This window comes from Oncorhynchus masou, chromosome 29, assembly GCF_036934945.1.
Source record: "Oncorhynchus masou masou isolate Uvic2021 chromosome 29, UVic_Omas_1.1, whole genome shotgun sequence".
NCBI classification, from domain to species: domain Eukaryota; kingdom Metazoa; phylum Chordata; class Actinopteri; order Salmoniformes; family Salmonidae; genus Oncorhynchus; species Oncorhynchus masou.
The window spans coordinates 9,194,163-9,208,858 of NC_088240.1; the positions used below are offsets into that span (position 1 = coordinate 9,194,163).

The following is a 14,696-nucleotide window of genomic DNA, read 5'->3' on the forward strand; positions in this document are numbered from 1 at the left end:
TTTTGGGGTATTGAGGTTAGTGTGGTTAGAAGGTAGACAGCTGTGGGCCACTAGTGTCTCCATAATGTTTGTAGGCCTCTGCAACGGCTGACTATGTCCGGTACTTCTGTATCCCTCTAATAGTTAAGGTTAGGATTGGTGGTAGGGCAAATCGATGCTAGATCTGTGGCGAAGAACACACTTTTTGTATAAGTATGCTCCTGTATAAGTCATTTACATCTAGTTGTAGGGCCTATGCCAATTATTCTCTCTCACTAATGTTTTGGATAGGAAACAACCAATGAATTTTGCCGTTTCCCCGCACATATGATCTCCTACAAACCAACAGATTCCCAGGCTGAGCGTTGTCATGGAATGCCGGCATTATCATGTAGTCACGCCAGACAGGTTCATCCCTCTTCTGAGATGGCCTTGCCAAGATGGCCGCCCAACACAGCTCCAGTCATTGTTTTTGGCTAACCAGATTAGGCTAATCACATTAGGCCGTGGCAAGGCATAGCCCTGAGATGGAATGAAGGGTCAGACTGTCTAGTCGTCACCATGTGGCTCAGGGAGAGATATGCAGTCCCATAGGAGTGCCGGTCAGGTGCTGCATTGAGATTAACAGCAGTTTGTTGTTTAGGGTTAGTCTCAAGGCTAAACCCAAGAGGCGCTTTAGTAGGCTACGGAAAAGCTGTGGGAATAGCAACAGAGAAAATACTACAACACACTAGGTATTTGGTGTCATGTCAAAGTGATACATAAGCAGTTGATATTGAGGCAGGATGTACATTTTAGCTAGTAAGCACTAGTTTATGACTGCCCCACTAAAGCTAAGCTCAACAATCATTGAACTATGCACATGATGCTAGCATTGCTGCTGCTAACCATCATGGTCATTTGACTGAACATAATGCTAACCATGTGTATGTGACAAATACAATTTGATTTGATTAACCGAGGCTAATGCTAATCCTGGTCCTAACCCAAACACCTTATGCTAAATCAGTCTGATGATAAAATTATATTTAGCTTTTGACTGGAGGGAGACGACACTAATCTTTGCCTGTCATGGGAACCAGACCTTTGGCTTTCCTGTAGACTGCACAGACATCCATAAATCTACCTCTCTGCTAAGTGGGGGAGGGAGAAATGTAGAGGGGAGGAAGAGAAAGAGACAGAGAGAACGAAAGTGCGATGAAAGATATGTTCTAAGGAACCAAGACCAAAAGAGAGAGAGAATGTAGACTTAACCCTTTTTTACCAGGCCAGTTGACTGAGAACCCATTCTCATTTACAGCGACAACCTGGGGAATGAATGAGCCTATTGGCGATGATTAGGTGGCCATGAGGGCCAGGATAGAGGGGTTAAAACCCTTATTCTTACGATAAGCATCATGGGATTTTTTGGGTGACCACATTAATGTCCCTCTCGAAAGACAGCACCCTGCACAGGGCAATGTCCCCAATCACTGTCCTGGGGTATGTCCCCAATCACTGTCCTGGGGTATTTTTTTAGGTCAGAGGAAAGAGTGCCTATTATTGGCCCTCCAACACCACTGCCAGCAGCATCTGGTCTCCCATCTAGGGTCTGACCAGGACCAACGCTGCTTAGCTTCAGTGGCAAGCCAGCAGTGGGATGCAAGGTGGTGTGCCATATACAGTATGTAGAGAGGTGGTGGGGGAGAGCAAGCTAGAGTCTGCTGAAGTGCTTACCTCTAATCTTGCCTTACTGCATTTAAAACACTTTTTCTACTGACTGCTTGGGATTGACGACTCAACGGGTGTATACACAGTCATCCCTGGTGTGGCTGCAGTGGCCGGTCTGGGAATTCTCAATGGCACACCGTCACTCCATACTGTGCCATTCCTGGATGTTCCCTGTCCTTTCCTCTGTGGCATTCCCATGCCATATAAAATCCCTCTGTAAAGTTGGTCAATGTGCCAACCACATGGCTCTTCTTAACGCTGTCCAGCGAGCACACGCTTAATGGAAGCTGGATGGATGTTAAAAAGCCATTCTGGCCTGCGTTTCCTGCCTTGAAAAGCATTCAGTAAGCCCTCATCAGTTTCCTCAGTGTTTCTTCCTCATAAAGCATATACAGGGAGTTATATTAAGAGACATGTGAATGCCCCCCCCCGCCACACACACACACACACACACACACACACACACACACACACACACACACACACACACACACACACACACACACACACACACACACACACACACACACTACACCATGTAAGAAGCAGAGGGGTGTAGGTTATAGAATCTGGTCTGTTTTGCATCTTTGCTATCCCACAATGCATTGAGGTTCGATTCAGTCCCCAGGTCTCTTCGTTATACAGTACATTCTTTCCTCTGTGTTTACGTGTTAGTCTTGATTCACTTTCCAGACAGGTGACGTACGTGCAGGATATCTCCTGGTTATGTGTGTTCTCTTAACTTGTACAATCATTTTGTCATATTGGCTCAATATTGCTTTGTTGGGCCAACAGACCATGTGTTAGCGGGGTTTAGTATCCCACAGAGCAGAAACTCAAAAATACCAACATCGGGACCAGCTGAGCAAATACTCAGAGCAAGTGATGTCATCGATTCCCCCAAAGTCGTCCATTAAGGACAGGCTGACCACAAAGAGGGAACATGACACAGGTTTAGCAGTGAGCAGAGACGCTAAGGGGAGACGGTTGTCCTACACTTTGGCTTTTCTGTTACCCCGAATCCCCTGCCAACGAGCGGGTTTTAGAAGGCAGGCTGGAAGAAGGGAGAACAGTTGAGATGTAATTATAGGAGAATGAAAACACGGGGGCTGGCTGGCTGTAGACAGGGGGGCCTTTCAGGGGAGGCTGCACTGTGGACACTGTCAGATAGGAATCATCTCAGGGGGCTTGCAGCAGTGGCCCAGGAAAAAGAGGGGGGGTGGAGGGAGGTGGGGTTATGTGCTTGTTCTTGTTTCTCAGAGTAGAGAAAATGGGGACTACTTCCTTGTAGAGGACAGCTGAGTGTCTGCACTCAGACAAAGTGTACCATTTCTACAGTTGTTGGGCCAAATTCTAAACATCTTTGCACAAAAGTGGAAAGATGTTAGAATATGGCCCAACAACTGTAGAAATCTTTTGTCTATGGTTCTGGTTTGGGTTCTGTGCGTTCAGACGTGGATGTGAATTAAGGCAGCCCCCCCCCCCCGCATCTCTCTGAATTAACGGGGTGGGGTTAAATGCGGAAGACAGATTTCAGTTGATGGCATTCAGTTGTACAACTGACTAGGTAAACCCCTTTCCCCTTAAGTTAGGTAAAAAGTCCTACCACCAAAGTCAATTTGAAGAATATTATGTTAATTATCTAAGCCAGGGAGTTCAACTTTGATGGAGGTGGAGGCCACAAACTCATGAGGGGCCGCAGTGGCTTGTGGGTCTGCATACCCACATCCATACCCACACATGCAGTCAGAGCCGGCCCTAGCCTTTTGGGGGCCCTAAGCAAAATTTTGTGAGGGCCCACCAGTCGGTAAATCAACCATGATTACTACAAGTTTAGATAGCTGGCCGCTAGACTAACTTACCAATAAAAAAAATGTTAGCTGACGTGCTAATTGAGTGACTATCAGTGATTGACATAACAAGAGAAAATTTGCTGATTCACAACCACATTTTGAAATTACACCTTGTGTATTCTACTATTCTAACTCTCAACAGTAAGTTGAGATCCAGACTGAGTTCCCCAAAAATCTATGTACTGTATATACCAGTACCAGTCAAAAGTTTGGACACACGTACACATTCAAGGGTTTTTCATTATTTTTTACTATTTTCTACATTGTAGAATAGTAGTGAAGACGTCAAACTATGAAATAACACATGTAATCATGAAGTAACCAAAAAATTGTAAATATATTTTAGATTTTATATTATTCAAAGTAGCCACCCTTTGCCTTGATGACAGCTATGCACACTGTTGGCATTATCTCAACCAGCTTCACCTGGAATGCTTTTCCAACAGTCTTGAAGAAGTTCCCACATATGCTGAGTAGTTGTTGGCTGCTTTTCCTTCACTCTGCGGTCCAATTCATAACAAAACCTTCATAGTTGGGTTGAGGTCGGGTGATTCTGGAGGCCAAGTCATCTGATAGACACACTAATTATAGACACACTAAGCGCAAACCAGATGGGATGGCGTATCGCTGAAGAATGCTGTGGTAGCCATACTGGTTAAGTTTGCCTTGAATTCTAAATAAATCACTGACAGTATCACCAGCAACGCACCCCCACACCATCACTCCTCCCCCTCCATGCTTCATGGTGGGAACTACACATGCAGAGATCATCCGTTCACCTGCAACAATTCAATAATGAATGTCTGATTCACGCAGTCTCTTCTGAACAGTTGATGTTGATGATGTTACTTGATGTGTCTGTTACTTGAACTCTGTGAAGAATTTATTTGTGCTGCAATTTCTGAGGCTGGTAACTCTAATGAACTTATCCTCTGCAGCAGAGATGAGATAACTCTGGGTTTTCCTTTCCTGTGGCGGTCCTCATGAGAGCCAGTTTCATCATAACGCTTGATTTGTTTTTTGCTGTTTATTGTTTTTTTGAGAGGGGGGTGGGGTGTAGATTCAAAGACCTACAAAAGGGCTGCCCGTGAGTTGCCGGTTGCCCATCCCTGATCTAAGCACTTAGCAAATTATTAAAGTTTAATTGACTATGCCTATAGATGCAGTTCCTTTAAACTAACTTATACTGACAGACGGTGTGAATTTGACTATTATTACTATTTTGGGTGATGGTATATGCAAGGTCATTTTCTTAGTCTGTGGGAAATGTCCAAATGACTCTGTCCACACAAAACCCTTGCATTACGTGGCCTACACACAAATTGAACCCACTTTATATCGACACTGCCACGCCCCAAACCAACTGAGCCATCTGCAATTTAACACTAACCCTCCAACTCTTTGTCTTTTTCCTTTTGCAGCCTGAGGAGTTTGAGGGGATCCATTCACACACCTTTCGGGTGAAGACGTTCAAGAAGAGCAAGCACTGTGGCGTGTGCAAACAGACCGTGAGCCAGGAGGGGCTATTTTGCAAAGGTTAGTACTGACCTTGCCTGAGTGTTACCATGGTAACCGGGGGCCGTCAAGGGGTCATTTAGGGTCACTTAAGGTCACTGTTTTGGTCAATGTGAGTAATTATGCTAAAATAGTTTCAAGTGGCTCTGGGTAGGTCTTGCTGGTTTTCATTTCACTCAATGCTAGTGTGTTAATCAGGCTTTTAACTCATTTCATTGATTAGATTGATAGCTTGCTTAGTAATCAAATGGTGTTCTAGTTGGATATTGAGAATTGAATGAATGACATAATACAATGGGACTACAGAATATAAACAATACAGTCATAGAGGTCTGTAATTCATCAAAGCTGGATGACAGTTAGCTCAGTATTGCTACCCAGGTCTTGGCAATCCCTAGCAAACCTACAGGCTAGAGTCTAGACAGTAGAGACACTGGGCTTGGCTAGCCACTAAAACCTGGCCACAGCTTCCTGGCTCGTGTGGAAATGTCTGGTTCTTGATAGTTCTACACATGAAGCAACATGGGTGAAGCCTGTTGGTTGTTTAGCCTGGCTTACAGAAGTGAAATATGTGTCTTGCTTGCGGAAACACAGAGGTATCCAATTGGCTTGGGGAAACACAGAGGCATCCTACTGGCTTGGGGAAACACAGAGGCATCCTACTGGCTTGGGGAAACACAGAGGCATCCAATTGGCTTGGGGAAACACAGAGGCATCCTACTGGCTTGGGGAAACACAGAGGCATCCAATTGGATTTCGGAAACACAGAGGCATCCAAATGGCTTGGGGAAACACAGAGGCATCCTACTGGCTTGGGGAAACACAGAGGCATCCAATTGGCTTGGGGAAACACAGAGGCATCCTACTGGCTTGGGGAAACACAGAGGCATCCTACTGGCTTGGGGAAACACAGAGGCATCCAATTGGCTTGGGGAAACACAGAGGCATCCTACTGGCTTGGGGAAACACAGAGGCATCAAATTGGATTTCGGAAACACAGAGGCATCCAAATGGCTTGGGGAAACACAGAGGCATCCTATTGGCTTGGGGAAACACAGACAAATCCTATTGGCTTGGGGAAACACAGAGGCATCCAATTGGCTTGGGGAAACACAGACAAATCATATTGGCTTGGGGAAACACAGACGCATCCTACTGGCTTGGGGAAACACAGAGGCATCCATTTGGCTTGGGAAACACAGAGGCATCCAATTGGCTTGGGGAAACAAGCATCCAATTGGCTTGGGGAAACACAGAGGCATCCAATTGGCTTGGGGAAACACAGAGGCATCCAATTGGCTTGGGGAAACACAGAGGCATCCAATTGGCTTGGGGTAACACAGAAGCATCCCATTGGCTTGGGGAACACAGAGGCATCCTACTGGCTTGGGGAAACACAGAGGCATCCTACTGGCTTGGGGAAACACAGAGGCATCCTATTGGCTTGGGGAAACACAGAGGCATCCTATTGGCTTGGGGAAACACAGACGCATCCTATTGGCTTGGGGAAACACAGACGCATCCTAATGGCTTGGGGAAACAGGCATCCAATTGGCTTGGGGAAACACAGAGGCATCCCATTGGCTTGGGGAAACACAGAGGCATCCATTTGGCTTGGGAAACACAGAGGCATCCAATTGGCTTGGGGAAACAAGCATCCAATTGGCTTGGGGAAACACAGAGGCATCCAATTGGCTTGGGGAAACACAGAGGCATCCAATTGGCTTGGGGCATCCTAAAACACAGAGGCATCCAATTGGCTTGGGGTAAACAGAAGCATCCCATTGAAACACAGAGGCATCCATTTGGCTTGGGAAACACAGAGGCATCCAATTGGCTTGGGGAAACAGGCATCCAATTGGTTTGGGGAAACAGGCATCCAATTGGCTTGGGGAAACACAAAGGCATCCAATTGGCTTGGGGAAACACAGAGGCATCCATTTGGCTTGGGGAAACAGGCATCCAATTGGCTTGGGGAAACACAGAGGCATCCATTTGGCTTGGGAAACACAGAGGCATCCAATTGGCTTGGGGAAACAGGCATCCAATTGGTTTTCATCCAATTGGCTTTGGGAAACACAGAGGCATCCAATTGGCTTGGGGAAACACAGAGGCATCCTATTGGCTTGGGGAAACACAGAGGCATCCATTTGGCTTGGGAAACACAGAGGCATCCAATTGGTTTTTGGGAAACCGGCATCCAATTGGCTTGGGGAAACACAGAGGCATCCTATTGGCTTGGGGAAACACAGACACATCCTATTGGCTTGGGGAAACACAGACGCATCCCAATGGCTTGGGGAAACAGGCATCCAATTGGCTTGGGGAAACACAGAGGCATCCAATTGGCTTGGAAACACAGAGGCAGAGGCATCCTATTGGCTTGGGGAAACACAGAGGCAGAGGCATCCTATTGGCTTGGGGAAACACAGACGCATCCTAATGGCTTGGGGAAACACAGAGGCATCCTATTGGCTTGGTGAAACAGAGGAATCCTATTGGCTTACTGCTTTACTCTGAGTCTCTGTACAGTCGTGGCCAAAAGTTTTGAGAATTACATAAATATAAATTTTCACAAAGTCTGCTGCCTCAGTTTGTATGATGGCAATTTGCATATACTCCAGAATGTTATGAAGAGTGATCAGATGAATTGCAATTAATTGCAAAGTCCCTCTTTGCCATGCAGAGGATCTGAATCCCCCAAAAAACATTTCCATTGCATTTCAGCACTGCCACAAAAGGACCAGCTGACATCATGTCAGTGATTATCTCGTTAACACAGGTGTGAGTGTTGATGAGGACAAGGCTGGAGATCACTCTGTCATGCTGATTGAGTTCAAATAACAGATCTGCAAGGAAACACATGCCGTCATCATTGCTTTGCACAAAAACTGCTTCACAGGCAAGATTATTGCTGCCAGTAAGATTGCACCTAAATCTCAACCATTTATCGGATCATCAAGAACTTCAAGGAGAGCGGTTCAATTTTAAGGAAGAACGGCGCCCAAGAAAGTCCAGCAAGCGCCAGGACCATCTCCTAAAGTTGATTCAGCTGCGGGATCGGGGCACCACCAGTACAGAGCTTGCTCAGCAATGGCAGCAGGCAGGTGTGAGTGCATCTGCACGCACAGTGAGGTGAAGACTTTTGTAGGACGGCCTGGTGTCAAGAAGGGCAGCAAAGAAGCCACTTCTCTCCAGGAAAAACATGAGGGACAGACTGATATTCTGCAAAAGGTACAGGGATTGGACTGCTGAGGACTGGGGCAAAGTCATTTTCTCTGATGAATCCCCTTTCCGATTGTTTGGGGCATCTGGAAAAAAGCTTGTCCGGAGAAGACAAAGTGATCTCTACCATCGGTCCTGTGTCATGCCAACAGTAAAGCATCCTGAGACCATTAATGTGTGGGGTTGCTTCTCAGCCAAGGGATTGGGCTCACTCACAATTTTGTCCTAAGAACACAGCCATGAATAAAGAATGGTACCAACACATCCTCCGAGAGCAACTTCCCCCAACCATCCAGGAAGAGTTTGGTGGTGAACAATGCCTTTTACAGCATGATGGAGCACCTTGCCATAAGGCAAAAGTGATAACTAAGTGGCTCGGGGAACAAAACATCGATATTTTGGGTCCATGGCCAGGGAACTCCCCAGACCTTAATCTCATTGAGAAATTGTGGTCAATCCTCAAGAGGTGGGTGGACAAATAAAATCCCACAAATTCTGACAAACTCCAAGCATTGAATCTTTGCATCAACTTCATGGAGGACTTATTATGTTACATTATGGAGATTACTTGTATTGTAACATTATTAAGATGGTTGTAAGAAAGCTGTGAGCAGGCAAACACACACACACACACACACACACACACACACACACACACACACACACACACACACACACACACACACACACACAACTGTAGGGGCTCAGCTTCATACTCACCCAACATGTAGTAGATTGGACCACCATGTCTGCATCCTACAAACTGAAGGAAAACAGTCTTTCTATGTTGTTGACGTTATACTTTCAATACCCTCTACTGGATTGTCCTACACATTGCAGGTCAATGGCCCTATCATAGTGCTGTTACAGAACTAGTACTGTTTTCAGGGACACTTGTCCCCCTCATCAGTTGATTATCACATGAGGATGATAACATTACAAGGTGTTAACAGACTGATGATGGTAACATGACAAGACTGACAGTTAATAGACTGATGATGGTAACATGACCAGGCTGACAGTTAACAGACTGATGATGGTAACATGACCAGGCTGACAGTTAACAGACTGATGATGGTAACATGACCAGGCTGACAGTTAACAGACTGATGATGGTAACATGACCAGGCTGACAGTTAACAGACTGATGATATAACATGACCAGACTGACAGTTAACAGACTGATGATAACATGACCAGGCTGACAGTTAACAGACTGATGATAACATGACCAGGCTGACAGTTAACAGACTGATGATAACATGACCAGGCTGACAGTTAACAGACTGATGATGATAACATGACCAGACTGACAGTTAACAGACTGATGATGATAACATGACCAGGCTGACAGTTAACAGACTGATGATAACATGACCAGGCTGACAGTTAACAGACTGATGGTAACATGACCAGGCTGACAGTTAACAGACTGATGGTAACATGACCAGGCTGACAGTTAACAGACTGATAATAACATGACCAGGCTGACAGTTAACAGACTGATGATAACATGACCAGGCTGACAGTTAACAGACATGATGATGATAACATATCTGATATTGGCAGAAAGCTTAAATTCTTGTTAACAACTGACTGTCCAATTTACAGAGCTATTACAGTGAAAGAATACCATGCTGACAGTGCAAGTTATGAACTTGAAAGTGTATTAATAAACCAATTAGGCATATTTGGGAAGTAGATATAACATTTTGAACAGAAATAAAATGGTTCATTGAATCAGTCTATAACTTTGAACATGCATGACAGGCTGACTGCTGCCATCTAGTGGACAAAATTTAAATTGACTGAGATTCCTAAGTCATATATTGGCTTTCTCTTACATTTCAACATGATGGTAAAAAAATACCAAAACAGAGCATTTAACAGTATTATATTCCCCTACATTCATTGCTATTTCCAGGCTGCAAAGTGCTTCCTTTCAAATGGTATCAACGGTCCGATCCTTAAGAGTTTAATAGACAATGATAACATTTCCCAGGACATTAACAGACTGATGATTGGTAACATGACCAGGCTGACAGTTAACAGACTGCATGATGATAACATGACCAGGCTATTACAGTTAAAGAATACCATGATTGTTTGACCAGAGTGACAGTTAACAACTGAAAGTGATTAATAAACCAATTAGGCATATTTGGGAAGTCTTGACAGTTAACAGACTGATGATAACATGACCAGGCTGACAGTTAACAACTGATGATGACATGACCAGGCTGACAGTTAACAGACTGATGATGGTAACATGACCAGGCTGACAGTTAATAGACTGATGATGACATGACCAGGCTGACAGTTTAACAGACTGATGATTCCTAAGTCATGATATTGGCTGACTCTTAATTTCAGACTGATGATGATAACAAAACCAATGACAAACAGACATTTACTGTATTATATGACCAGGCTGACAGTTAACAGACTATTTCCATAAACTGACCAGGCTGACAGTTAAAACTGATGATAACATGACCGATCCTGACAGTTTAACAGACTGATGATGATAACATGACCAGGCTGACAGTTAACAGACTGATGATGATAACATGACCAGACTGACAGTTAACAGACTGATGATGGTAACATGACCAGGCTGACAGTTAACAGACTGATGATGGTAACATGACCAGACTGACAGTTAACAGACTGATGATAACATGACCAGACTGACAGTTAATAGACTGATGATGGTAACATGACCAGGCTGACAGTTAACAGACTGATGATGATAACATGACCAGGCTGACAGTTAACAGACTGATGATGATAACATGACCAGGCTGACAGTTAACAGACTGATGATGTAACATGACCAGGCTGACAGTTAACAGACTGATGATGATAACATGACCAGGCTGACAGTTAACAGACTGATGATAACATGACCAGGCTGACAGTTAACAGACTGATGATGGTAACATGACCAGGCTGACAGTTAACAGACTGATGATGGTAACATGACCAGGCTGACAGTTAACAGACTGATGATAACATGACCAGGCTGACAGTTAACAGACACTGATGATGAAACAATGTGGACACAATTGCTGACAGTTAACAGACGTGATTTATCTCAATATCAAATGATTTTGGTAACAGGGTAACTGACAGTTAACAGACTGATGATAACATGACCAGGCTGAAAACATTTTTCTCAAGCAATAAGGACTGTCTGATGGGGAGGGATGTGTAATCTGAAAAGAGGATGTTATTGGCAGATAAGTTTGAACACATCCAAACATGACCATGGCTGACAGTTAACAGACTGATGATGATAACATGACCAGGCTGACAGTTAACAGACTGATGATTAACATGACCAGGCTTCATCAGTTAACAGACTGATGAAAACATAAGAAAAACATGACCAGGCTGACAGTTTAACAGAAATGCTGATCAAGATCACCATGACCAGGCTGACATTAACAAATGATGCTAAGCATGACCAGGCTGACAGTTAACCCTCGGAGTTCTTTGAATTGAGTATTTGTCACGAGTACCTGATTAATTTATACATCAACAAAGTATTGGAAAAGATTTTAACTTTATAGGGGTTTCCCAGTTCCTGACATGGAGAGATACCCTCCTGAGGTTTTAACTCCAACCTGTTCCTGGAGAGACTATCCTGTCTCCAACCCTGAGGATAGTAGGTTTTAACTCTACCCTGTAAGTAACAAGAACATTTCTCCAACGGCAGAAAGCTTAAATTCTTGTTAATCGACCACTCCTTTAGGTTTACAGTGAAAGAATACCATGCTATTGTTTGAGGAGTGCAATGAACTTGAAAGTGTATTAATAAACCAATTAGGCATATTTGGGAAGTCTTGATATAACATTTTGAATAGAAATAAAATATCTCATTGAATCAGTCTATAACTTTGAACATGCCCATGCCTTTGGTCTAGTTACAAAATTTAAATTGTGCCCATAGATTCCTAAGTCATATATTGGCCTTTCTCTTACATCTTCAACCCCGCTCCTCCTCACTATGATGGTACAAAAAAACTCTCCTACAGAGCTTTCCCTCACTACCCGCTCCTTATCATTCCCCTCTCCTCATTGCTCTCCTCACTCCCAAACTCCCGATCCATTCTCCTCACTACCCGTCATCCCCGCCTCACTCCCCGGCTCTCCTCATTACCCATTTCCTAACCCACTCTCCTCACTACCCGCTTCCTTTCACTGATGGTCTCCTCACAAAATCCTCATTAAACCGAGCTTTAATCACTGCTCCTCCTCATTCCTGACAGTTAACTAGACTGATGATCCTCAACCCGCCAGGCTGACCCGTTAATCAAACCCGATGGTAACCCCGACCAGGCTCCTTAGTTAATAGACAGATGATGGTAACATGACCAGGCTGACAGTTAATAGACTGATGATGGTAACATGACCAGGCTGACAGTTAATAGACTGATGATGGTAACATGACCAGGCTGACAGTTAATAGACTGATGATGGTAACATGACCAGGCTCTCCTCAGTTACCCCGCTGACAGCTCTCACTACCCGATCCTCCTCATGACCAGGCTGACAGTTAATAGACTGATGATGGTAACATGACCAGGCTGACAGTTAACAGACTGATGATGATAACATGACCAGGCTGACAGTTAACAGACTGATGATGGTAACATGACCAGGCTGACAGTTAACAGACTGATGATGGTAACATGACCAGGCTGACAGTTAACAGACTGATGATCCTCATGACCAGGCTGACAGTTAACAGACTATGATGATAACATGACCAGGCTGACAGTTAACAGACTCCCCCTAACATGACCAGGCTGACAGTTAACAGACTGATGGTAACATGACCAGGCTGACAGTTAACAGACCCGATGGTAACATGACCAGGCTGACTCTCATTACTTAACAGACTCTGATGACCTCCTCATGACCAGCTGACAGTTAACAGACTAATGATGATAACATGACCAGACTGACAGTTAACAGACTGATGGTAACATGACCAGGCTGACAGTTAACAGACTGATGGTAACATGACCAGACTGACAGTTAACAGACTGATGGTAACATGACCAGGCTGACAGTTAACAGACTGATGATAACATGACCAGGCTGACAGTCACTAACAACTGGGTCCTCATGACCAATTGCTGTTCAGTTGATGGCTAACATGACCAGACTGTGTTTATCTCAATATCAAATACTTTCTGGTCCTCAATTAACACACTTTGCTCTCCTCAGTACCCGCTCTCCTCACTACCCCGCTCTCCTCACTCAATACCCGCTCTCCTCACTAGCTCTCCTCACTCAGACCCGTCTTCACTATCTCAAAAATATTTTCTCAAGTAATAAGGACTGTCTGAGAGTACCTTTCCTCAATGGTTTTGGCAAAATAAAATAAAATACCAAACTCCCTACCCCGCTGGTTTCACTAAACATTTTACCTCATTCCCATCTCCTCACACCCGACTCCAATCTCAGCCCGCTTCCTATGAGCTGTCCTCCTCAAAACCCCACTGCTGTTACCCACTCTCCCCATACCCAGCATTTCAACCAGCATCCAGGGACATGGTTTCCATTTTTACAGTGTTCAACCCAGCTCCTCAGTACCCGCTCTCCTCACTACCCCGCTCCTCCTCATTACAAAACCAATCTCCTCACTACCCCAGCAGCTATCAGGGAATTTAAAAATGCTCTCCTCACTACCCGATCACCACTAGAGGCAGTATGATACAAAACATAAGAAAACCCGAAATCTTGAATCCCCCACCCGTTCTTTAAAAATGCAGAAATTGTCAGTCAAGATCACCGTACCTCAGCAGAACATCATACCTGCAGCAACACACCCGACTGACTACCCTTTTAACCTTCCTCCTCATTACCCCGTATTCCTCACCCCGTCTCCTCACTACCCGCTCTCCTCACTAGTTTTGGAACTTTCATTACCCTGTTTATAGCTCTCCTCATGCCCCGTTCCTGGAGAGATACCCTCCTCCTGTAGGTTTTAACTCCAACTACCTGCTCCTCCTCATTACCCGCTTCCTCACTACGCTCCTCCTCATTACCCACTCTCCCCAATACCTGCTCTCCCCACTGCCTATCCTCCTCACTAGTTTTAACTCTCAACCTCACTACCCCGCTCTCCTCACTACCTGCTCCTCCTCATTACCCCGCTCCCCTCACTACCTGTTTTAACTCTCCCCCACGACAGTCTAATGTAGTGGTCAGAGCATGGTGTCTGATGTCTGTGACAGTCTAATGTAGTGTCTGCGTCTGTCTTTGCGTGTGTATGTACTGTATGTGTGTGTGTTGCATATATGAGAGAGGAAATATCTCAGCCCTTGTTCCGTCTCTCTAGCTGGGATCAGCCCATGCCTTTGGGAGTCCAGACCCAAAGGACCTGGTTCAATAGCCCCA

The 14,696-nt window shown here is 44.8% G+C and overlaps 1 protein-coding gene across 1 annotated transcript in view; it reads left to right on the forward strand.

Annotated features, from left to right (window-relative positions):
- Nucleotides 1-14,696, forward strand: part of LOC135518965 (tensin-1-like) — a 511,087-nt gene that overhangs the window by 38,763 nt on the left and 457,628 nt on the right. Inside the window, 1 exon segment of the mRNA XM_064943949.1 lies at nt 4,964-5,078. Within this exon segment, the coding sequence (XP_064800021.1) occupies nt 4,964-5,078 (115 nt within the window).